This window comes from Apodemus sylvaticus, chromosome 1 (assembly GCF_947179515.1).
Source record: "Apodemus sylvaticus chromosome 1, mApoSyl1.1, whole genome shotgun sequence".
Lineage (NCBI taxonomy): Eukaryota > Metazoa > Chordata > Mammalia > Rodentia > Muridae > Apodemus > Apodemus sylvaticus.
The window spans coordinates 19,120,287-19,147,292 of record NC_067472.1 but is presented as its reverse complement, the minus strand read 5'-3'; the positions used below and the strand labels follow the sequence as shown (position 1 = coordinate 19,147,292).

Sequence of the window (27,006 nt, the reverse complement as noted above, 5' to 3'; positions counted from 1 at the left end):
TCATGCTATAGTTTAAGACTCAAGATTCTATTGAAATTATGTATTATGTGCTAAGGTTATAGTGGTATACCATCATTTTTGGTTTCATTTCTTGAATTCTAAAATTCAGGAATGAAGAATATTCTGTACTCTGACTTGAAACTTTCTTTAATATAAAAACTTATCAGTTTTACTGGTCATTATTCCCATGTTTATTTATGTGTGTCTAAATACTTTCAAATACATAGTGGAGTTGAAGGGAAAAGAACAGAAATTATTCTGATGGCAAATAGAAGAGAGGAAGTCCCTGTGCTGATCCCTGGTGAGGTTCTTTACCATATGGCTTTGAGGGTGACACAAGGTGAATGAGGATGTTTCAGACAATAGTTAGCAGTGTGGGCACTTTAAGTCTAGAAGATTATTGGAAATAGACATGCCATGAAAAAGCATGCATGCTCTTTTGTTTTTATCCTGGTGGTTTTCTCGTTTTACTGAGGCAGTTTTGAATTGTCTTTGGTTGCTTTGCATTTATGGAGTTTAAGCAAATTGTGAATATTTATGGAATTAATATATTAATGTGTTTTACTGAATATCATGTAGCCTAATGTAGTTTAGTGTGGGAACTCTGATATCCTAACCAACGGTTAAAAGCTAGGTGAGCTTGAGTCATTTTTTTTTTTTATTGTAGTTGGGAGTAAATGGATTTTATTTGTTTGTTTATTTTGGCCATGTCCCATTAAATCTTTATTTTAAAAAGACAGTATATAGTCCAGATTTAAACTCCTCTATTTTGCCATATTTTGTAGATCCATGTTGTGCTAGTTAATCATCATTGTTGATTTTGGAGTCACCTAGAAGACTGTCTTCTGTGTGTGTCTTTGATTTCCAGAAAGGTTTAACTGAGGAGGGGAGGCTCACTCTGAAAGTGTGTAGCTCCTTCCTATTAAGCAGTGTCTCAGACTCAAGAGGAACAGGAGGAAGCCAGCTGAGCACCAGAATCCATCTCTGCTTCTTGACTGTAGCCTTATTGTGGCCAGCAGCCTCTTGCTCTTGTTCGCATGCCTTCCCTGCCAGACTATCACCCTCAAACTGTTGGCTAAAATGAACTCTTTCTTAAGTTGCTTCTGTCAGGAACTTTTGTTACAGCAGAGAGAAAAGCAACTGATACTGTGGTATAGATTAACCTGACTGCATACATGCCCATTTCCATACCAAATGTTCTGTTCCCCTGTCCTCTGAGTGACATGCTCTTCTTCAGGAGAGGGAAAGCAGAGTGTACCCTCAGTAGTTCATGTGAAGGAGCATCATATGGTTCAGCCTTTCACTAAATGATATCAGAGTGACAGTTTTCTTGCCAAGAGTCTTAAAACTCTTAACTCAAAGCCTGCCTTTTAGGCTCTTCAGTCCCAAACTATTTCAAGTTTCTACCTCAATACACTTGCTTTTGGTCACACCTTACAATTATTCCATCATGGCTTTCTCCATAGTCAGTGTGGCGATCTTCGTATACTAGGCCATTAATACACACACACACACACACACACACACACACACACACGCGCACACACAAACACACACAATTTAGTAGCCGAGGGTTCCTTTTTCTTTCTTTCCCCTGCTACCTTTACTGATGCTGTCCACAATTGCTTCACTTCTGTTTGTAGGCCTGGACCTTAATGGAACAGAAGACAGAATTTGACATGGCTCACAGCAGCAGATTGAAAAAAAAAACAAGTCATCATTTTCTTAGGCATTGACTAAATACTTTCTTAACCTAATTGGAAATTCTACAAAGACTTTCCTAAATGAAAGATCAGGATCTTCATATTGGTTTAAGATAGCTGTACAAATGATTGTAAAAATGGATTATTCTAAAATGTGTTTGGCTAATGGATATAAAATAACCTTTCTATGAATTTACAGATTATATAGTTTAAAGAATTGCAATTGCTTACTACTCATTTAACAGAGCCTTTTTTTTCTTTTGTTGATGTACCCATTTTGGAATTCTTAAAACATTTTTTTTTCTTCCTTGGTAGAACAGTTGTAGAGTTCCTGTCTAGCATTTGAGGCACATTTCTGTGGGAATCAGATAGGAAGGTTGTGCTGACCATTTACACTAATGGAGATGAGCATTAGCATGGATAATATATTTGGATTTGATGTGCATTATGTGCATTATTTTTGCAGCACAATTAACTTCCTGATTAAGCTTCGCTGAGCATATATCTTGAGCATATGCTTGGTGGAAAACTGGGTGATAAAATTGTTAGTTTAGATGATAGGTGATAGAATTTTGGGCTGGCTTTCCATTTAAATAGTTGTTAAGTCTGAGATAACTCTTTCCTGTCTTTAAAATGATGAAATTATTTAACCGGATTTTTGAGAGGGAGATGGGGGAAAGGTAGGTTGGAAACTCAGGAGATGCAGTAATGACAAATTCTGGCCACCAGAGGGGGAAGTCCAGTCAGTCATCTTGTGGCTTTGTTTCTGACCAGAATGTGTGTCATTCATGGAAGTGGAAGGGGGGGACATTGTACCTATCATAGCCTTGTCCATTTAGGGTGAGTTATAGGGCCTCTTGCTCTCTATTCTTCAGTTTCTGCTTTTCTCTCTTTAATTTTCTCAATCTAACTAGGACAAATAAAGAGAGTGGAGGTTGTCAGGGCTTTATCTAGTTTTTTTTATTTCCTAAGACAGTTAATGAGTCAGGTGACCAGTACACATCTTGGATGGGAGGTACAGTAGTCACCAGGTTCTTCCAAACAGCACACAAACAGTGCTCAACCTAACCTCTGACGCACCCTCTTGTTGAAATCAAGGATGAAAATGAAAATGTCTTGAGAAGTAGAACAGAGGGAGCATAGTATTTGTGACTAGGCTCCAGTCTTATATTGCTATTTAATATTTATGTGGCCATGGACAGTAAAACCTTGGATTTGAGCTGACTATGTAGTGTATATGCCTTTAGTCCCACTTGAAACAGGGGTAGAGGCAGGTGGATCTCTGAGTTCCAGACCAACTGATATGTATATAGTGAGTTCCGGGCTAGCCAGAGCCATATAGTGAGACCCTGTCTCAAAAACAAAACAGGACAAAATCTTTGAAACTTCAGTATCTTTATTTGAAAAATTAGGATTCTTATTTTAACTATTTGAACCTTTTATAGTAGTGTAAGATTTTGTAGAAATTCTTTAATATTTATGTGAAAGGCAAACTTAACTGTTCTTAAGTTAGAACATTATAGCAGAGGTACACATTTTAAAAATAGTATATTATTTTGCTAAAAACTATGTTGATAATTATTAAGGCTTAAGCACTAAAGATGGAAAAACACTGTAGTGAGACATCTTTTTATTCCACAAAAAGATAAATTGTCTGAGCAAAGGTTGAAGGTGGCAATGGTTCAGTGAACAGTTGGAAGACTAGGAGGACCCAGGATATCCTGATCGGGGACAAGGGGAGTTGATAGCATGTCATTTAGAGGAGATCATTAGGGAAAGAGTTAACATAGAAAAATATTTCCTGAGTTATAGGATTTCATTTCACAAAGCTGATGTCACATTCTACTTTTTTACTAGCCATAAAAGTGGGAATAATTTTGATATGAATTCAGTTATGTGCCTCTTAAGTTGCTGGTGGGCTAAGGGTAGCACAGAAAGAACAAAGGTAGACGTGGAATCCAATCAGATAATCAGATGGGTGTTTAGTAAGCAACAGAACAAATGAATACAGAAATGTGCTTGTGAAAGCAGGCAAGGATTAGGATTTAACAATTTGATATACAAATAAGGGAGTAGAGGCTGTTCGAGCAGATTACATACAGTGTTTTAGAATTCACTGATTTTAGACAGGATTTTAATCTGCTCTGGTTTTAATGAGCTTTCTTCATGTTGGTCTACTTGGTAGATCCAAGGCTCCACACATTTGGGATTATTGATGGTACCACTGACAAACTCTAGGTGGTTTGATGGTTTAATAGCTTCATACTCCGTTGGATACACATATTCACAGATCTGCTCACCACTGCTGCAAGTTCATTTCCCAGAAATGAACTGGCGAGTAAAAATTTGGCAGGCGAGCCAGCTTTTCAAGTACTGCTAGGAATAACACCCAGCTGTTCCCTTTGGGCTTTGAGCTGTTGGAATTCATTGTTAGGAGCTAGAAAGAATCAAACTGTAACATTTTTTAGCCTAGTTCATGTCAGCAAAGCAGAGCTGTTAAGATTTCTGTTCTAGAGGTTTATATTGCAAGTAACTTAACCTGATTGTGTGTCTTAATATTACTGGGCTTCTGACCGCTGAAATATGGCTTGGATCGATGGTGGTTTGGAGAAAGTAGAAAGAGGGCTATCCATCATTCAGAGGCTCCATAGAAGCTGGCTGATAATGCTGCTTTCACCAAGCAGCCATCTGTCCATCCATCCATCAGTAGGATGAAATGAGATTTAGCGGAACAGGCAGCCGTAACTCTGAGACACTTTCTAACCAACAATTGTAGCTCTGGCCTGAGTCTGACCACAAAGCACAGCACTGGGGTTTGGCGGGATGTGGCAGTAAGGGCAGTCTACTTCCCGTCACTGCCAACCTAGAACATTCTCAGTGTGAGGCCCTAGCTCCACCTCCTTCCTATACAGAATTTGGCTAAACTTGGGATGATGAGACTGTCATTCTCTTAGCTCCAGACAGTTTTGCAAGTTAAGTGAATGTTTTTCATGGAGAATATTTTTGCTAACACTGTAGGAACTTTTTCTGTGTTCATCACAGTAATGAGGGATGAGATTAAATTACATTTAAATAATTTAATAATTTTATTTCATTCAAGTTCTTTTTCTTATTAAATTAAAAATTTACCCAGATTTTTAAGTAGTAAAAATTGATTTTTTTTTTCTCCTCATATTAGTGGTTCTTAAAGGAAGAAAATATGGACAGGGAAATGGGTAATATTATAAGCAAGAGACTAGATGATACCTAAAATGGGTAATGAGGTTTTGATAACTAAAATCCAACTATGTCTTACTAGTTACTGTGTTTCCAGTGTGCCACGCCTTCTGAGAGAGCCTCTTGATGAGTATATGGAATTTTGTGTGCTTGTTGCCTGTCCTGGTCGTAGCCAGCTTCCTTGGCCATATTGCAGTGGTCACTCAGACCTCAACTCCTGTTCTTTGTTCCAAAGCCTTGATTTTCACTTCAGATTGAGGGAGGGGTTGAGGGAACCTAATGTACCGGAGATGCCTCGGAAATGAGAGCCTTGGATGAATTCCTGGGCTTATTGATCCACCGGCAGTTTATGCATCCTGACATTCATAATCTCAGTAGGCTGCTGATGTTCCTGATTAATGGGCCCAGGGGCTGTCCATCCGTCACTTCACATTAATTACTGAAGAGGTGTTTTTCCAGTGATTTACCTGACAGTGGGCTGTGATAAATACCCCTAAGCAGAGTGGGCAGTGATTAATCACAGGACAACACCCCTCCCCCCACTCCTTTTCCCCTAACCACAGGCCAGCACTGGGACCTGACCAAAGAGTGCCCCCTCCCCATAAGCTATCTATCTCCATAGTTGCTTGGGGATGCAAATTTATTGGGCATGAGACCTGGCAGATAGCATTTTAGAATTTGTGCCAAAGATGATGAAAAATAAATCTTTTTGGTAGGAAGAGTGTGTTTTTACATGGGGTAGGTAAGTGTATGTGAGTTGCTTGCACATTGCCTTAAAATTTTGAGGGGACATTAGCTGCCTACTATGCATGTATACATATATACATACATACATACATACATACACAATGCACATATATACATACATACATACATACATACATACATATATACATAGGGATAGTTGTTTTATAGGCTTCAGAAAGGGCAAAGAGCTGGCCCGTTAGATGGCTCCTCAGGTAAGGCCAGTTGTTACACGAGCCTGATGACTTGAGTACAATCCTTAGAATCCCTAGAACCCATATAAAGGTGGAGGGAGAGGCGTGACTCCACAGGGTTGTCCTCTGACCTCTTTATGTACACTGTAGGGTGTGTGCCTACATAGCACATCATGCATGGGCACACACATATATACAAACAAAATTAAAAAAGCAGTCCAGGTTTTGCATTCATGATGCTTCTAGTTTATTCAGAGAAAATATATGAACAAATATAATTTAGGAAATTATTTTAGGTACAATACCCTTTGACTGGCGTAGAACTCCAGGGTTCCATTTCTTACCTTATGGCTATAGAAAATAGAATTAGCCAAGTACTGAAATACTTAGTGTCTTCCATGTGCCAGGCCCAAGTTCTTAGTGTCTTGCATGTGCTAGGCCCTATTTTCAGCTGTGGAAGATGAGTGTAATACAGCTGTAGATGTCAGAAAGCACAGTTAATACTCCTTGTCTCATTTCTAAAAATATAAAAGCAAAAGTTTCCAGGAAGTTGTTAAAGGAATTTAAAATTAATTTGTACATCCATTCTTTTCCTCTGAGAGTTTATTTAGTTCTATGTTCATGTGTTTACAAGGAACATGTTAGGGACAATATCTACCTTCAAGAAACTTGCATGTTTGTCTGGTTTACTCTTCCTTCCTTTCTTCTTCCTTCTTTCCTTCCTTTTCTTAAATATGTGTACATTGTGTCAGAGGGTTGTGTTCAGAGATCCCCTTGCAGCTGGACATATAGGAAGTTGTGATCTATCTGATGTGAACACTGGGAAAGAATAATACATGCTCTTAACTGCTGAGCCATCTCTCCAGCCCAGGATTCTTGGGTATTAGATAACATTCATGTTGCTTAAATGTAACTCACCCTCCATTTGAGAGGGGAGGGGAGGGGAAGGGAGGGAAGGAGGAGGAGGAGGAGGAAGGAGAGGGTGGGAAGGGAGGGAGGGAGAGAGAGAGACAGACAGAGTGGGGGGGGGGGGAGGTGAGTTCAGGGTAGTACCAAATTCCTGGGCTCAAGCAATCATTCTGCCTCAGTCTTCTGGGCAGTCCACCTGGGATCTTAGGTACATGACATGCTTGGCATAAATGTATCATTTAAATAATGATATATGTGTCATGAATGCCATAGATAATGAGTACATATGAGTTCACAGAAATGTGACTCTGTTATCTTTATATTGATAGTTATAGGATAAAGTTGAGTTTGTGATACTCTATTTGGATGAATAGTGACTGGGGCTTTTTAAGCTGATATAGTTCAAGTGGAGCATTTCACAAGTTAGAAGGAGGAGGCTATGATGTCATCCTACCTAGACTGGATGGTTCTTATCTGAGAGTGGTAGTATCATGATTAAAAACAGTAGATTGATACCAAGCTATGGAGGAACTTTATCGCCAGGTAAGCTTGACTTACAACCTGTAAGGTATAGTGCATCACTAAGAGAGTGTTGTGTGGGTGTGGATGCTGAACCTAGGGCCTTACACCCATTAGAGCTATTTCCTACTGAGCTATTTCTCCAGTCCTACTAGAAGTTTTTCTTAATGTCTGGTCTACAGTCAGCCTTAGGTCTGCCCTTTTAACTTGTATTTCATAGAGGATATTTCTCCACATTCTAGCTCTTCTCTTAACTAGTTGGTTTTGAGGCTTTGTAGCCATGTGAGCTATTTTCTGTGTTCAGTCTCATGTTTTTCTAAGTGCCTCAGTTCTGCCCTGGGTCTCAGGTATGAGACTTTTCAGTGATGCTGTATGCCCCTAGTTTTTAGAGGTAAAAGCTTGTTTCCTTTTACCTGGATACTAAGGATCTGAGCCTGGGCCTGTTAAGTAGAAGCTCTTGCTGTCTTTTTTTGATTCAGACACTTAGGCCTTTCTGGAAAGGGACTTAAGGGAGTCTTAGTACTTAACCCCAGGACCTACTATTTTCCTTCCAAATGTGTCTTTTACTTGCCTGAAGTCCTTCTCCTTGTATCTCCATTGGGGTCTATGGAGAAGATACTGCATGTAAGAAGTTCCTTTGTTTCTGTGGCTACTAAGAGTTCTGTATTGATCTTATGGCAAGCCATATTTGATCTGTAGCTGAGTTGTTGCTTACTGCTCTAGTATCCAGTGTATATCTCATGTTCCACCAGTCCTTTGAAGAGTCTTTCTTCAGATTTGAGGCATGTGTTTGTTTTTAGACTTTGGATTAGTAGCTTTGTGATGTATAGAAGCACAAAACACTTAAGAATTCTGGAAAAAAAACCAGGTTGATAGATTATCTCTCATTTTTTATTTGTTTACAAATGAGGATATTCTTTGTAGCCTCCTCTGCTATAATAGCCCTCATGAGTCAGATGGCAGTGGCCGAGATAGGAAGGTATGTGCAGGCCTTGTAAAGCTGGACAGTCTCACAGTTAGGCCGCCCACAGATCTGGGTTACGGAGTCAACAAGCACGTACAGACCTGGGTATTAGAGCTGAGAGGGTGTCAGTTCTGACCCTGAAGTTTGTTAGAGATGTGCCACCTCTTTGTTTGTAATCATAGTTACATGCTTCTGAGGGTTGTTTCGATGGTACAGGGAGAGAATATGCATTTAGCCCAGCGCTTCATTTGGGATATCTTTGGTGGATTACAAATTACATAGTTTCCTGGAGGCAGCAGTCTTTGAGTTCTTTACATTTATTTATTCATTTACTTACCATGTGTGCGTGTGTGCATTTGTCATTCTCTCTTTCTACATTGTAGTTTCTGGGGCTGTCAGAACTGTGGCAAGCATCTTGATCCACAGAGCCATCTTACTGACCTGAACAAAATCTTTGTAATCTCAGAAACCACCATAGTCTTATTCTCATTTTATTTAATTGCAGTGAGTCTATATAAAATTTCAGTGGAAAAGTGGGTAGTGCTTTAAAAATTCAAAATATCACTTTATTGATAATGACATGAGATTGTGGTTTTTAAGAATGAACCCTTGTGGGTAAGGGCTTAAATGTGCATCTGGTTTAGTTTTATCACCATTATTACCTTACACATGATTTTAGTTTCTGGAAATAATTAACACATATCATATGTACATACTTTACTAGGAAAATGATTAGTTGAGTCAAAGAAATAGCGTAATGATGAAGGATTTGACATTAAAAATGTGTTTTCCTTTTTACTGATCTCTCTCTCTCTCTCTCTCTCTCTCACACACACACACACACACACACACACACACACACACCTTGCTAGATGTATAAAAGGGAGTGAGGTAGGACCTCAATGTTCTAGGCATTAGCTAACTGAAAGTTATTCTTAGTGCTCTTTTCCAGAGCGTTGTTAGACATTAAAGTGGAGCTAGTATGATGACACCCAGTGGCACCCACCTGTAATTCCTGTCAGAAGAATAAGGAAAGAGTGAGGCGAGCTTGGGCTACATACATACGTGAGAGCCTCTATCAAAAATCAGGGTCTTCATGTGGGACTCTTCAAGTGGGAGCAGGGGCTGTCTCTGACTACATCACTGCCTTGGATCCCTTTCCCCTAACTGGGCTGCCTTGTGTAGCCTCAGTAGAAGATGTTCCTAGTCTTACTGCAGTTTGGTATCCTAAGGCTGGTTGATATCCATGGGAGACCTTCCCTTTTCTGAGAAGAGGTGGGGTGAGAGGTGTTTTGTGTGTGTGTGGCAGGGGACTGAGAGAAGAGGAGGGAGGGGAAGCTGTGATTGGGATGTAAAGTAAGTAACAATTAAAAAACAAAAACAACAGAAAGTTATAAAAAAAAAAGACATTAGAGGCCAGGCTTCATGGCACATATTGCAATCCCAGCTTTTGGGATGGAGAGGCGGGAAGAGCCCAGCTTTGAGGCCATGGCTGTGTAGTGTACCCCAGGCCACTTTGGCATACATGGCAAGAATTTGTCCCGGGTGGGGGGGGGGGAGAATGATACCAAAAACTCCACAAAGCTTCTGTAAGAATAGTCAAGTTAATCTTCTGCTGTATCCTGGTTCTTTGGCCTCCTTAGGTTTATAACATCTTTTGATGCCTCACTTTTATGGTTTTAGAATTGGACTAGTAATAATGGCATAGTAAAAACTGAATAATAATAGTGGAGTTTTAAAGAGGATTAAGTGGGATCATGCTATAGTGAGAACAACCAAGGCCATCAGTGAACAATAAGGTTGGATAAGTCCATAGAATAAAGTTCATGTGAAGATCATACACCTTGCCATGGGAGGTACCCCAGATCCTTATTTAGAAGTTTTTGGTTTTTTTTTAATTTTGTATATAATTTGGAGGCAGTTGGATTTTCATTGTCCAATAGACAGAGAGTAAAAGTGCCTAAGAATAGCAAGAAATGATAGGTGGCAAAGAGAGTGACACAGAAGCCATGTACCTGGAGATGGAAATGTAGGTATCCTGTGTGGGGGTCAGTCACAGTGGATAGGTGTTGTCTGATATGTGGCCCAGGATGGGAGTGTGGATACAGCTGTTTAATGTCTCATTCTGCTTCTTTATTTTTCTACCGCTGAAAATACAATTCCTTATTGTATAGGTTTAGCCTTTTCTTTATTTGTTCATCTTTTGCTAGACAGCTGGACTGGCTCTTTTTCCTAGCTACTGTGAATAGTGCAACGGTAAACATAGATGGCAGGTCTCTGTGGTCTGGAGACTTGGTTTCCATTGTGTATATAGTGGTACCCCAGGTCACCTGGTAGTTCTCCAGTTTGTTTTATCAGATGTCTCTGTCATGATTTCCTTAGTGCCTGCACAAGTTACCTTTCAGCCATGTATAAGAGTTCCCGTAGTCTCACCAGTTTTGTGTTGGTGGGGTTTGATTTGGTTTGGTTTTAGTTACTATAACTGAGGTGAGAAGAGGGAGCAAGGCAGATTTAATTTGTATTTCCCTGATGGCTAAGGATGTGGAGCACATTTTCATGTATTTATTGGCCATTGTATTTCTTCCTTCCTTCTTTCTTTCCTTCCTTCTTTCTTTTCTTCTTTCCTTCCTTTCTTTTTCCTTTCCTTTTTCCTTTCCTTTTTCCTTTTCTTTCCTTTCCTTTCCTTTTTCCTTTCCTTTTTCCTTTCCTTTCCTTTCCTTTTTCCTTTCCTTTTTCCTTTCCTTTTTCCTTTCCTTTTTCCTTTCCTTTTTCCTCTCCTTTTTCCTCTCCTTTTTCCTCTCCTCTCCTCTCCCCTCTCCCCTCTCCCCTCTCCTCTCTCCTCCCCTCTCCCCTCTCCCCTCTCCCCTCTCTCCTCTCCTTCCCTCTCTCCTCTCCTTCCCTCTCCCCTCTCCCCTCTCTCCCCTCTCCCCTCTCCCCTCTCCCCTCTCTCCTCTCCTCTCCTTTCCTCTCCTCTCCTCTCTCTCCACTCCTCTCCACTCCTCTCCTCTCCACTCCTTTCCTTTCTACTGTATTCAGTCTGTTGTCCCATTTAGTGATTGGATGGTCTATTTTTGGTGTTTAATTTTTACAGCTGTTTATATTCCAGATAGCTGCGGTAGAGCTGGCAAAGATTTTCTTCCCTCCATTCTACAGATTGTTTCTTTAGTCTAGTGGTTTCCTTTGCTGTACAAGAAACTTGCATTTCTTAGAGTCTTTTTCAGAAAGCCTTTGCCTTTTCTGTATCTTGTATTTCAGGATCTTATACTGAAAGGTCCTTGATTTTTTTTTTTTTTTTTTTTTTTTTTTTTGGTGCTGGGAGGTAAGAGAATCTGGTTTTATCAAGAGAACAGTGAAAACAATAACAAATGCCAATGCGGATTTGGGAGAGAGGAACACTTACACACTGCTTTTGGGCCTATAAACTTGTGCAACCACTAGGAATGAGAATAAACGCTCTCAAAAAAAAAACCCTAAAACTAAAATTACTGCGTGATCCATCAGTACTACTCTTGGTTATATACCCAAAGGATACTAGAAATTCAGTTTTCCAGCACAATTTGTTGAATAGGCTTTCTTCTAGTCTCTATTTCTGTGTGGGTGTAGCCATATGGGTTTATAAATAGGTCCTCTCTTGAGTTGGTCTACATGTCTGGTTTTGTACCTTCTTGATGCTGTTCCTGTGGCTCTGTAATATAATTTGAGGTCAAATACTGTTCTGGCTCCAGCTTTGCTGTTTTTTTGTTTTGTTTTTTTTTATTTTATTTTTTAGAATCCTTTGGCTGTTTGGATCCTTTTGTTCTTCTATATGGAACTTTTTGTTTCAAGTTCTGTGAAGAATCTTATTGGGATTCTGATTGAAATTACATTTGAATCTTGTGGATTGATTTGGGCAGTATACAATCTATCAGTCCATGAACATAGAAGATCTTTCCATCTTCTAGTGTCAGTAATTTTTTCTAGTCTCTTAAAGTTTTCATTGTGGAGGTTTTTTTTCCCCCTTGGGTTAGATTTTTTCCAGTTTTGTTTGGTTGTTTGGTTTGGTTTGGTTTTGCTAACAGATTTATCCTCAGATTTCCTTCTCAGCAAGCTCATTATTGGTATATAGATTTGAGTGTTGATTTTTGTATTATGTTGCTTTGCTAAAAGTGTTTATCAATTTCAAAGAGTTTAATGGTGTAGTCTTTATGGTTTTCTCCTCCCGTTTGTTTAAGGGTAACACCATGTGGTCCCTGAGATCATTTAGCAGATTAAGGTGCTTATTGCCATCTTGATAACATGAGTTCAGTTTTCAGATCCCACATGTGGAAGAGATGAACTGACTCCTTGGATTGTCCTTTGTTCCATGGCATGAGTGTACACGTGTGCATACATATGATAAATAATTAAGTAAATATAGGATCTTGTCATCTGCAAATAGGGTTACTATGATTTATTACTTATTTAAACCCCTTTTATTTTCTCTTATTACTCAAGACTGAGCAGTATATTAAAGAGATTGGATACACTTGTCTTCCACACTTTAGAGGAAACACTGTTTTCCCAGTTTAAGGTTTATCATGTATAGCCCTTATTTTGTTGTTTCTAAATTTTTCTTAAACTTTCTTCTTTTACAGAACTTAGAGCTATCTGGGGTTTTTGTTTGTTTTGTTATGTTATGTTGTGTTTTTGTTGTTGTTGTTGTTGTTGTTACGTTTTTTAGTGTTGTTAAAACTTCATTCCCTCCACTTGAAGCCTTATTCTTCTTCAGATAATAGCCTTTAGTAACCAAGTATAAGATTTTTGAAGTCTGATTGAATCATCAGATTCTGAGCACTGTATAAAAGCTTAATGTTGACTATTAATGATCACCCAGTGCTCCAAAGATTTGGACAGACTAAAGAATAGTAAATTTATAAATGTGCTTTTTAGATTGATTAGATTCAATTGACAGAACTGAGTTTTTATAGACTTTAATCTTGAAATTTTGTTAAGCCAAGAAAAAAATTTTTTACAAGATTTTGAATATGTAAATGTTACGTGCAAATAGTGAAATTTTAGTTGTCACTCGCTCGCTAATTGAACAGTATAAAGTATTGTATTCTTTATAACATTTCTCTTTTATTTCTAACTCAGATGAGGTGAAGCTATTGTTAGAATTTTTAATCTCACCATTGCTAACTTTATGTTTGAGGATCCAAAGCCTGTTTATACCCTTTTGGCGTTAACCATGGCACCCTTGTTTGCATTCTGTTTGTCCCTATCCACTGCACATTCTTACCTCAGGGCACTTTCCAACCCTTTCCAGTGAGGTACTTACCATCCCATACCAGTAAGCAGTTCCATTGTTACCAACAACCTTTAGCTGCCAAATACAGTAGAAAAAAATTGTGGAGATCTTTTATCCCTTGGGTTAGGGTTTTTTTTTTTTTTTTTTTTTTCCTAGTTTTTTTCCCTTTGGTTTGGTTTGGTTTTTATGGTTTGGTTTTTTTTTTTTTTGTTGACATTTCAACACATTTCAGAACCTGCCATTAATCTTTTTTTTTTTTTTTAATGAGTTCCTCCATGTCTACCTAGGCATGCTGTAATAATTAGTAACAGGTTTCTTTCCTGTGATTTGTACTCATATATGTTAGAAAACTCTTTAGCAAAGACCAGTCAGATACTGTCGAGTAACTTCTGAACACATTGAAAGTGTTCATTGAAAATCCAAAGCTCTATCATAGTCTGTAGCCTCCTATTTCTTCGGGTATAGGTTGTCCTTAGGATCTTTATACTTGTTATTCTTTCTTGGACCTTTCCCCCCACAATTTGTGTGCCATATTGACTCAGTTTAGTATGAGTTAAGGTGTTGTTTGTTGGAGTGGTCTTCCTATTTTATCACAGTTTTTTTCTTCTGAAATAGCCATATACACCTTATTAGTCCATTGTCCATCCTTGCTTAACTTTATTATGTGATATTTCTTGCTCATATATCAGTGATATATGTTTAATATTTATTATTTTTACAATTGGAATGTTCGTTTCATGAGGTTGGGGGCTTGTATTCATCATTATGTTTCTAGTGCTTAAGATGATATTTATTATATAGTAAGTATTCCCTAGATGTTTGTGGAATAAATAAATGAGTGGGTCCCAAATCTCGACTGTGGCTTAGAGGAGAGCACCACCCATTGAAAGGTTTCTATTCAATTCAAAAATTATTTAAGTTTAATTATTTATTTAGTGCCAAGTAGATTGCATGACATTGTAGATTCGAAGGCAAGGAAAAGTAAGTCACTAACCCTATATTGAAGAGGCAAACAATTGCTTTAATAAAGGTACATGTTTGGCAACCTATGCAGAGGACCTTGATCTGTCACTTACAGTCAGTGATGACCTTATAAAAGTGACTAATTTCAGCTAAGAGTTGAGGAATGAAGATGAATATGTATCTGGCTGAGGAGAAAATATATTTTAAACCATGGAGGTGGTTGAAGACAAGTGGGCTGTTTCTAGTACAGTAGTTCTCAACCTTCCTAATGCTGTGAGCCTTTAATGTTCCTCATGTTGTGGTGACCCTCAACCATAAAATTTATTGTTGCTATTTCACAATATAATTTTGCTGTTATGAATCATAATGTAAATATCCGATATACAGGTTATCTAATATGTGACTGCCCCGTCCCCAATTGTTCTGGTACATCTAGAAGTACCAAAATTTATAGCAAATGAAACCTGAAGTTAGGAAGTTTTGGGGGGGGGGCTGGAGAGATGGCTCAGTGGTTAAGAGCACTGACTATTCTTCCAGAGGTCCTGAGTTCAAATCCCAGCAACCACATGGTGGTTCACAACCATCTGTAATGGGATCTGATGCCCTCTTTTGGTATGTCTGAAGTCAGCTGCAGTGTACTCATATAAATAAAAATACATAAATCTTTTTTTTTTAAAAAAAGGAAGTTTTGGGGGTAGGTAGCTATGGGGCTAAATTACACAAGACTTTATATGAAAATCCTAAGGGCAGTGGCTTCTGGAGTTGTGCCTTGGACAGCTTAATAATACCATTTGACTATAAGGGAGGAAGGAGGAGAATAGTGAAAATAGTGCATAATAGTCTTAGAGCCCAGAAAGATGTTGATTAGTTGCTGTATTTTGTATCTGACATCTCATTTTGTACATATACTGACTATATTTTTAAGATACTTTCAGTCATTTCTTTACAAATGAAATACACACTGCTGAACTGAAGGGCCTTGGCATTTCTAGTTTTGCCAGTTTATAAGTTGACTAAAAACAATAAAGAATACTCTTGAAAATATTGTAAAGCCAGTGTTGTTTCTCTCTGAATGTGCAAAGTGACAGTTCTAAATATAGGGCCTTCCATGGTTCCAAACATAAGTTTTTAAACAGCTCTGTTTTTAGGAGAAGTGGTAAGCAGTGTCCCTAAATGTGTTGATGATCAGTTTTCTTTCAAGGGTATATTATATAGCTTGTCTTACTTTGAGATTTATGAAACATGAGTAGATTTTTGCATTTAACACATTAAAAATTTTGAACATACAGATTAAGTTGGTGTGTTTCTATGTTCCTGAAGTAGACGATCAGTACAAAGAGGAAAAACTGGCTCATGACTTTAGTGCTATAGAGACATCCTGGAACAGTGCTGTTCCATTAGAAGGGTGACGTGAGGCAGGAGTGTGAGCCATGTAAATGATTTTTAAATTCAGCAGCTATTTTTAAAAATATCAAAATAAACATGAAATTAATATTTTATATAAACTTATATATAAATTTATATCCAAAGCAGTCGTCATCTCTATATAATCAACATAAAAATAATGACATTTTAAGTTTGTGTATGTATTTGTGCACACATGCATGTCCCAAGCCTTTGAAACCCCACAGTGTTACATCTCAGGTCAGACTGACCACACTTGAGATGTTGAGATGCTTCATGTACTTGCATTCATTGGTCAGTGCAGTCCTAAATGATGCTCAAACCCAAGGAGGTTGCTCAGCATCCTGTAGCACTTGCTGCTATCTTCCCAACATCAAGTAATTTATGTGCTGCTTGTTTTATTATACTGTCAAGTATATTAAAGCATTCCTTCTTCTCTCCATTTATCATTTTCTTACCTACAGTAGTTTTGTCCAGTGAAGATCTGTTTATAAATGTTCATCGCCTTTAGTTCTCTTATGCCAGGTTATTGTACTATCTTATTTTATTAAAATAGTCTTTGAATTCCAGTGATTTTGTTTTTAATCACAAAATACTGCATCCTTGCAGTAACAAATTTAAATAATGTGAAGCATGTAGTATAAAATAGTTCTTTGTCATCCTTTTTCTCTTTCATTTCCTGCTCTTTCATATGTAACAGTGTAGATAATTCAGCTTAGAAATACACATTCATGAAAAATTATTGCTAACTGAAAGAAGAGTACCTGGAAAATATTTTTAAAAGATGGCCTATTAAAAGTGGGCACTAACATTTTTTTTTCTTTTAAAAAAAAAAGGGAGGGGGGAAGAACAAACAAAACAAAAACCACCAACAACAAACCAGAGTCTCACGTATCCCAGGCTGGCTGGACACTCACGATGTAAGCAATGGTAACCTTCTGCTGAGCCCCGTACTGTACTTCTCAAGTGCTGGGATTACAGACTGAGCTACCAAACCTGGTTAATGTAAATGCTTGGAATTGAACCCAGGGCCTCATGCATGCCAAAAAAATATTTTACCAACTAAGCTATGTTCCCAGCCCTCTCGCTACTGTTAATTTAAAAACATTGTCAAGAACAGTCTACAGAAATGAAAACATTTCTTTTATACTTATTTAGTGCATTTTAGGTTATAATTAGGGCTGTGCTGGTTCTCAAAATTAAGGAATGAGGTGTTTAGGTGTATCTCACTGATAGGGCACATGTTAGCACACACAGGACCCTGGACTCTATATATCTTTAAGGAAAATAAAAGGCGGTGTGATATTTTCTGGGCATAGTCAAAGTATGTAATAGTCTGATAGCACCTTTTGTGTTATCTTCTGTTGTCCTAGCATTTCTCAGGTAAAATAGACTAGTACAGAACTATTTAAACTTTTTCTACTTTGTAAACTCTTTTGCCTGAGAAGGTTTTTGTAATTCTGGTCGTACATATATTAGTTATTTTTTGTTGTTGTAATAAAAAACCATGACCAAAAGGGACTAATGGAAGGGTTCTCTAGGAGAGAATTCACAATGGTGGGGCAGGCAGGGCAGCAGGTGGCTGGCACAGCAAGTTGAAAGATTATATCTCAACTGGAAACAGAGAGAGCAGACTGGGACTAGGGAGACACTGTTAACTATCAAAGCCTGCCCCAGTGATATACTTCCTGCAGCACAGCTGTACCTCCTGAAGGTTCCATAACCTCAGATAGTACCACTCACTGGGGACCATGTGTTCAAATTTGTGAGCCTATGTGGGACATTTCTCATTCAAACCACCACAATAGGTATATAAAATAGGCATCAGATTGTCCTAGGGTTTTCTTGCTGTGACGAGACACCAAGACCAAGGCAACTCTTCTAAAAGAAAACATTTAATTGGGGTTGGCTTACAGTTTTGGAGGTTCAGTGTATTATCATGGCAGGAAGCATGGCGGCATCCAGGGAGACATGAATTAGAAGCTGAGAGTTCTACATCTTGATCTGAAGGCAGCCAGGAGACTTTGTCAACTGGCCAGAGTTAAGCTTATATATAAGACCTCAAAACCCCACCTCCTCAGTGACACTTCCTCTAATGAAGCCACACCATCTAATAGTACCACCTCTCATGGGCCAAGCATATTCAAACCACCATACAGACCATACAATTAATGGTAGAGGACTATAAGGAAATTCTTTTTAAAAAATTCTCCAGTATTCATCTCATTCTATCATTCATTAAAGGCAAAACAAATTTGCATACAAATATGAATATGCTTACTAATTTTCACATAAAGAGTTAAATCTTCTGACTCAGAGTAGTTGGGCTCAGCAAGTAAAGGTGAATGCAATCAAGCTTGATGACTCAAATTCAATCCTTGAGACCCTCAGGGTAGGAGAGAATCAATTCCTGCCAGTTGTCCTCTGACCTCTACATGGGCAATGGAGCAAGCAAGTGTCTCCTCCCATATAATAAATAGATGTAATCTTAAAGATCTTTTAAATAATTAAATCTTGGCTGAATATTTGATATTCCAGGAGATAGTGCATCTTCAGTGTTACTCAGAATTTATTATTTTATCAGTCAGGTGTCTTAGTTACTGTCCCGTTGCTGTGAAGAAACACTGTGACCAAGGCAGCTCTTATAAAAGAAAGCTTATAATTGGGGCTTGTTTACTGGTTCAGAGGTTTACAGTCCATTGTTAAATCATGGCAGGGAGTATGGCAGTATGCAGGCAGACATGAAGCTCAGAGTTCTGCATCTGGATCCACAGGCAGCAAGAGAAGAGAGACACCCTGAGACTGAATTGGGCTTTTGAAACCCCAATTCCTCTCCCCCCCCCCCCAACACATACTCTTCTTCCAACAAGGCCACACCTCCTAATCCTTTCAGATAGTACCGCTCCCTTGTGTCTAGGCATTCAAACCTGTAAGCCTATCCTATAGGGACCATTCTCATTCAAACTACCACATCTGTGCAGGCACTGTCACTTTACATAAACACATAGCACTAAATAACAAGTATGTTTTCAGTTTTCAGAAATTGTTGGAAATTCTGTTATGATTCCCAAGAGAAAATTCATTCTGTGATTTTTTTTTTTATGACATCAGGTTACTCAAATAACCATTTTTAATAAAACATTCTAACATAGTACAAAGATACTGTAATTTGATACATATTGAAGAATGAGAATAGGAAAGTTAAAACTTTGTTTTCTGCACTTAAGCCACTGTTTCTATGAAAACAGAAGACATTGTAGTACAGTCAAAATACAGTTCATAACATGCAGTAGTACCGTGCGGCATCATGGTTTATTTGGTGCAGAGTCTGCACGCGTTATGTGTTCAGAGCAAAGGCTACAGTGAAATTAGGATACAACACAGGTACTATACCATAAATTTATTTGTTTTTATTTTGGATATTTTAGTCATTGTACAGTCAGTGATAAAGCGCTTACTTATCATGGGCCTGACCCTAGACTTCATTCCAAAACCACTAACAGAATCAAGAAGAGAGACTCAAACAGAACTTTGCCATTAAAAAAAAAATTTTTTTTTAAATATGTCTACACAAAATTATTCCCTGACAGCTACTGATGAAGTCTACCAAATTTTCTAGGAACACTAAACACAGCTTGTAAATAACGTATTTGAACTTATGTTATACAGTAACCATAATAGCCCATAGACAAATTTAGCTTGAATATACAGAAAAGGCAAGCCAAGTATATAGCCAGAGAATGTTCTTATTTTCCCCTTGTTTTGAAATGCCACAGCTGTTGTAAAATGAATCCATATGATGTGGGACTGCTGAGAGCTGTGCTCCTGTGCATTGTCTTTCTGTCTACCTGAGTCTTGTTACACTGACAGTTTAATATATAAGAATTGTCGTCTGTTAGGTACCCTTTATGTAAACATAACCGCATTAGGTTTCCTTTTATTTTTGTAGATTTCTTCAGAGGATGCCAGAGTCAGAACTCAATATGGTATCTAAAACATTTCATAATGTTAACAAATTTAATGAAACAGTCTTCAGAAAGTAGAAAATAGATTTGAAATAAATCTACCTCAAAAATACTTTAATTAAGAATGTTTTCTTCTCTCAACCTCATATTTTTGTTTATTAACAAGAGAATTAATTGTGCCTTCCTTCCTTTTCAAAGGAATTTTGACATGGTTTAAAAAAAAAAGAGAGAGAGAGAGAGAGAAAAGAAACAAAAAGACACCTGAATTGTATTAATTGTTGCATCAGAAGGAGGACACATGTTGGGTCTAGTGAAGGGATCATATAACTTTGGGAGGCATGCCCTTTTTTTCTTTTACAAATGGAGTATTAGATAAGGTAAGTTTTTGGAAAACTTAGAAAATGTTTTCCAGGTGGAAATTTCCTGTAAGACCAACCACAGCAACTGTGATTTTTAACTTAGGAAATCTTTGCACATGTTTTTAACTAAGATACATTTTTGTTTGTTTTTTTCAGAAAGGTGCTATGACGTGAGTGGTAAATACTGGATCATAGAAATTGAATCAGATTAAAACCATCAGATTCAGCTAAATGGTCTCAAATAGTTCAGGGATCAAAACCAGCCCTGGGGAGGGAGGGAAGTAGGGAAGGAGAAGGGACATGTGTGATGTGAGTGATAAAGCACTTGTGGAGAGATGGTAACAGCAGACAGCAGGGGAATTAGGTACACGATAATGAACACCTGTACTGTTTCTAACTCCTGTAACTTACCGCTAGGTTTTCAGTTCAGATTTTTCTAATTAAAAGTTGATACAAGAAGATGTGGTGGTACATGCTTGTAATTCCAGCACTTGAGAGGTTGAGGCAGGATTTCAAGTTTGAAACCAGTCTAGGCTATATAGGCCAACCTGAAATAAACATTGAATCCCTCTCCCCCCTCTGTTCCCCACCTCCACCCAGAGAGAGAGAGAGGAGAGAGAGAGAGAGAGAGAGAGAGAGAGAGAGAGAGAGAGAGAGAGAGAGAGAGAGAGAGAGAGAGAGAGAGAGAACGTGCATGGTTTACATATGGTGCTAGTCAATTCATGGTTGAATTGTCTATTGAGTATTTAAAGGACTAATATCCTCTTGTATGAAGAGCTGTGTATGTTTGGATAACAAAAAAAAAGTGGTGTGGAACTGTTGTGAAAATGTTAAAGCTTGCTTTGTTTGTGTTATTTATGCCTTATGAAGATAGATCTGTGAGGTACTTAAAGTTACTAACATTTTTTTTCTCAAGAGAACTTTAAAACAGTAGAGGCAGTTGGAAAGGTTCTAAACTAAGTGTAGTCCCAAGCCACAGAAGTTATAGAGAAACCAATTTAGCCTGAATTGTTTCAAAGGTATATTTTAGTTAATTGGCTGCTCTCTATGATAAAGGAGTCTGACTTCTTATCCTATTTAGAAAATGCAATTTAGAACAGAATTGCATATTGATATCCTTTTTGGAATAAATCAGCTGCAAAATGCAGAATAACATTCTTTAAATACGTTAGTAAGAGCCCTTTCAATATTAAACAAACAAACAAACAAACAAACAAATAAGCTGTATGGGGAAGAGCTGAGTGAAGAAATCAGATGCTGTGACTTCCCCTGCATGGGAAGTTAGTATGCACAAGTATGGGCGTATGTGTGGTGGACCTCAGGTGTCAGTGACTCTCCTCTTTGCATTTCACACAAGGTCTCACTTTACCGTGAGCTTATTGTTTTTGCTAGACTGGCTGGACTCCTTCTGTCTGCTTCCCTGGCCCTGAGGTTACAGGCCACGAGACATTGCTGCTGCTGCTGCTGCTGCTGCTGCTGCTGCTACTACTACTACTACCTTCATCTCCTCCTCCTCCTCCTCCTCCTTGTCCTCCTCTTCCTCCTCCTCCTCTTCCTTCTCCTTCTCCTCCACCTCTTCCTCTTCCTCCTCTTCCTCCCCCTCCTCTATGTCCTCTTCCTCCTCCTCGTCCTCTTCCTCCTCCATGAGTGCTTCAGTTTGAACTCAGATCCTCATGTTTGTATGGCAAGTAGTAGCACTTCACTGTCTGGGTCATCCCGCTAGGCCCCAGGCTGGGAATATTTTTAATCCAAGATACATGTTTCTTTAAATTGTATATGACAGGGCCCCATACTTCCATTATTAAAGGACTGTCATGCCTACAGTTCCAAAACAAGTTTATGAAAATTTGAGAAAGCTTTATAGTAAATTGACAGAATCTTGGTTTTGGTCTGTAACTTATTCTGAACTAATCTCACAGTGAGTTCTGTGTTGGAGTATCTTCTACTTGCCCACGAGCTGAATATTAGAATTTTAGGATTTTTGTATTCTGAAATTGCCATTGGTATGAAGTATGGCACATAGAATTACTATTAAATCTGTTGAATTTTTAAAAGGTAACAACTACTTAATGACTTTCATTATGATCTGTGCTGTGTAAATTACATTTCTATAGTTGAAAGACTAGTATATGCCTTTACAAATTTCCCCCAAATCCGTGTCCAGTGATATCATATTGGTAGCTTGAAATTATCCATGATAAAAATAAAAATATTTACAATTAGAGATTGGCAGGTGCCATAAATCAGAGCTTTATTACTTATTGATTGGCTAGACTTACAACAATGAAAATACTACTAATGTAACTGTGTCATGTCTTTAGCTACTATATTGTGAATAGCTTAAAAAATGAAGATACACTCTTCCATTATTCAAAGTCATTATCCACTTGAGCAAAGGAGTCACTGTGGACATCATTGATATAAACAACACACTCTGATGGACATTTGTTGGACTTGTTGGTAATTTACCAACACACTGCTTGTTATGGCCCAATTGAATTTAGCATTTGGGTAGGAAATAGGCTATATAAGCTTATTATGTTGTTATTCTGATTTTAAAAACAGTATTATGATAGATGATCATTAAGGAAAGGGGATTGCTTTGGAAACCACTACAGCATACAGTTCTAAAGTACATAATAGGGTGTGGGGTTATGTACTAGTTACAGATAAAAGATAGTAATATGATTTTTAAAAATACTTAAATGTTTGTTATAAATAGAATTACTTTCTCTGGTGTATGTCAGTCATCTAGATGTGTCTTTAGTTTTTATTGGAAATGTGGTTGTTACCTTATAATAACATTGAAAAAATCTGGGAACTCTGAGTTTTGTTTTGCTTTGCTTTTTTTTTTTTCTTACATTGAGTTAAACCTGTTGCTTCCTTTAATTTCTGTCAATTGATTCTGGAGAAACATACACACAGAAATATGGAAGAAAAATGTCTCTTCTGTAGAGCAGCTGGTCCCCGGTATAGCCTTAGTTATGACACTTCATTTAAAGCCCCTTAGCAAGAAGCATCCTTCAGTTCTTCTAATCACACATATAGCATTTTCCTCCTCCATGCTAAGACTGTATTGCTTTTTAAAAGTTTGTCACATTTTCTTGACCTTGTGGCTGACATAGAAACCTTCAAATACTTTAGGTAAAATGTACAGAAGTAAATGTTCTGTTAAGTTTTGTTTTGTTTGTTTTTTGTTTTTCCCCAAACAGTTGTGTTTTTTGTTTTGTTTTGTTTTGTTTTTTGGGTTTTTTGAGACAGGGTTTCTCTGTATAGCCCTGGCTGTCCTGGAACTCACTCTGTAGACCAGGCTGGCCTCGAACTCAGAAATCCGCCTGCCTCTGCCTCCCAGAGTGCTGGGATTATAGGTGTGCGCCACCACTGCCCGGCTAAACAGTTGTGTTTAATTGTCTGCTGTCTTCATGTTGCCATTAGTGTTTTACTTCAGATTCTAGAAATGATGAGTTGTAATTTTATCATTTTTGATCTTTATTAATCCTATCAGTTTATGTCAGTTGTACATTTTTTTGGTACTGTTTTGCTTATTGTATGTATCTGATTGTCACACAGAGTATGTTACATTTGAAAAGCTGTGGGGATGTAAGTCCATACTGTCCTTTCAATCCCTTCTTCTTACGTTCACGTTTACTCATGATTATTATTTCTGTTCCTTGGTCCACATCTGCCCATGTCTAACCAGAAGGTGCTTTATCTTTTGAAATTGAAACACATTGTGTTAATTGCATCCCTTCAAGTGGAAACTTGAACCTTTTTGAAATCTGGCTTACTATAAAAATCATATTCTTAGGCCAGTAAAATGGTTTACTGGGTAAAGGTGCTTTTTGCAAAGACCGACAGCCTGGTTCAGTTCCTAGAATCCACATCATGGAAGAAAGAACCAACTCTGACCTCCACGTGCACACTGTGATGTTTATGTGTATGCACACAGATATACACACAAATAAATTAATACATATTTTTTAAAGTATATTCGTCTACAAACAGAATAGTAGAAAATCTCTGTGTTAGGCTAGATATTAAGAGTTCAAAATAGCGAAGGAAGTTTAGCTCGGTGGCTCAGCGAGCAGCCAAGCTTGGCAGTCTGAGTTCCAGTTCCAGGAGTCATACGATGCAGGAGAGAACCAATTCCTGTCCAAGTGTCCTCTGATCTCCACATGACACGGTGGCTTATATGCATAAACACACACACACATACACACAACTAGATAAAAACTATTAAAACATTTCATAGAAGCAGAGAGACTCAGATGTATTTCTCTCTCATGAGTTTTGGGAATTTACTCTCCTTTTTGACATACCTGAATGGATTAAGTATTTTATGTCAGGTTTTTTAAGTCAATGATTGCTGACTTTAAAAAAAAAAAAACAAAAACATTAATTAAAATACTTAAAAAACTAGATTAGTAGGCTTTCTATTATTCTTTGATTTTTTTTCCCCTTTGACTTTTATTGTTAACTCTTTCATTTTCTTTCAGATTGAAGTGGTGCCATGCAGCAAGATGCAGAGAGATGCAGAGTTCGAACCAAAAGACCTGACATGGCACTCTATGTACCTAAAGCTCGAAGGGGAACATCTCTCCTCAAGTCAGGTGACCAGGAGGAAAGCCATGGGCCTCCTGCCTTTGTGCCAAAAGAGCAAAATGAAGGTTGTCTTCCCCAAAAGATCTCTGCAAGTAAACCCGAGTCCCAAAGACTAGGTGCAGGTCTCTCTGATAGAAAGAATATTGACTGTAGAGAAGGAAAGAGATCTTCGTCAAAATTAAGGAAAGACAGGTGCCCACAAAAAAAGAATAAAGAGAAGGCTTGTTCTAAGAAAGGAACTGAAGAATCCATGGAATCCTTGTCCCGAGAGCATCAGCACGGAGCTCCCGATGCTGGGGTTGAGGCTAGTATACCTTTACGAAGACTTCTTAAACCAAAGGAGGTGGACTGTTTGGAAGTTCAAACTGCGGGAGCGACAGGACACTGGGGGGTGTCTCCATCGCAGTCTTCCTCAGAAGTCAGTGTTGCTCAGGTTCCAAACAGACCATTCCAGAATGTGGAGCTCTGTGATTTCAGTGGGGAAACTTTTGTACATAGAAATTTTGAAAGCAGTATTGTAACTGAGGCCAAAGTTATGGAGCTAGTCTCCCAATTTCCTCAAGTCGTTACCACTCTGCTGAAACCAGACGGTATGGCTATGCCAGTAACACTAAGTTCTGATTCTGAAACTGCACCATACAATATGGAAATATCAGATGGTGTGTCGAAGCACAGTCCTGGGAACATCGCAGCAGTTTCTGTTCCTGGAGGTCCAGATGATGATGATGATGATGATGATAATTCAACTTTTGTAGACCTTGAAGCTGAGAGTAAGGGTGCAGTCAACAGTACAGAGTCTGTCTTGGGTCAAAAAGGTGTAGATTCCATTCCTGAGACTATGGGTAATGTTTCTCTTAAAATGGCTATAGTCAGCAGATTAGAGAGCACAAATGGCATTATTGATCCAGCAGTGACTAGAGAATGTGAGAGTGACAGCTCTGCTGATGAGTTATGTGTAAAGTCTGAACCTTCTGATACAGCGGTCCTTATTCTTGAACTTGACACAGATAATGGATTTAGGAATGTATGTGACAATACCAGCAAGGCATGTATGGTGGACACTGCAGATACAGTTTGTGACCCAGTAACTGTAGGCAGCCCTTGTACAGTTGGAGAATCTGGTGAAAGTAGTGAAAACTCAAGAAATTTCTCAGATTATATAGAAATGAGTGCAGATGTAGCCCCACTTGATATAGCTAAGAGTGAGAACAATTCTCAAAACATTAGCAGCCTAAGTGCTGGCTCACATATTTATGCTGAGAGTATTGCATCTGGCATTACAGAGTCAGCAGGAAAGTTGATAGAAAGTGTGCCAGATAGTGCTTCCTCTGTACCCATAGAGAAGACTGCTGATAGTGATATCACCACTTGTCTGGACTCTGAACTGACTGTGTCAAATGCATCAGGCGTACTTTTGGAGAGTGCCTGGGGCAGTGATCTGGATACTACTGAGGAGATGACAGAGGCCTTTCATGACCTAAGAACTGCTGAAGAGTTTAAAACAAAAGAGGAAGATGACTCAGAGAGTATAGTGTGTGGCATATCATTTTCTGATTCATCTGTGGAAACATCTGTAGATCTAAAAACAACAGGCACTTCTCACATACAAGGAAGTATTGCTATGGAAGAAAGCTGGGAATCTATGTTTAATGACGATGGCGATTGTATAGATCCACGTCTTCTTGAAGAGGTATGCTCACCTAACATGACTTCATATTTGGACTGTTTATAAATTAGGAAGTCTAGATTTGAAAGTATTTCTGACAGACATTGTATATATTCATTCATTTTCTTGTTTTAAATTTAAGAGTTCTTACAATGGTAATAGCCTGATAGGATTATACATTGAGAAAAGACTGATAGATATGGAAAAGTTAAAATATATATAATCCTGCTGTATCTATAATTGCTAAGTCCTAAGAGGTGTTACATTGAATAGATTAAATATGAATTTAATGGATTCTGGCTGCTCATTGAGGAAATACAGACCAGGAACCTCGAAATATTTTTCTGTGTTGACAACATGTATTTTTACATTAGCCATTTCAGGGAAGGAATTAATTTATGACTTAATTGTTTGTCCTTAATTTTTAGTGAATTTTGGAATATTGTTGAAAACTGTAGAAGGAAGTAGAGAAGGAAATGAATGAATATGGCTATTTTTAAAGGAGAGACTAAATGACTATTGAGTCTGTGTA

General features: G+C 38.1%; 1 protein-coding gene across 2 annotated transcripts in view; it reads left to right on the top strand.

The window, feature by feature from the left end:
* The window catches only part of R3hcc1l (R3H domain and coiled-coil containing 1 like), a 70,635-nt gene that overhangs the window by 16,641 nt on the left and 26,988 nt on the right, over positions 1 to 27,006 (top strand). For both annotated transcript variants that reach the window (XR_007978349.1, XM_052185598.1), the window contains exon 2: positions 24,703 to 26,498. Coding sequence is in view for 1 of the 2 variants with exons in the window: in XM_052185598.1 (XP_052041558.1) it covers positions 24,717 to 26,498 (1,782 nt within the window). In the remaining variant the exon portion in view is untranslated. The remainder of the gene's footprint in view (positions 1 to 24,702; positions 26,499 to 27,006) is intronic.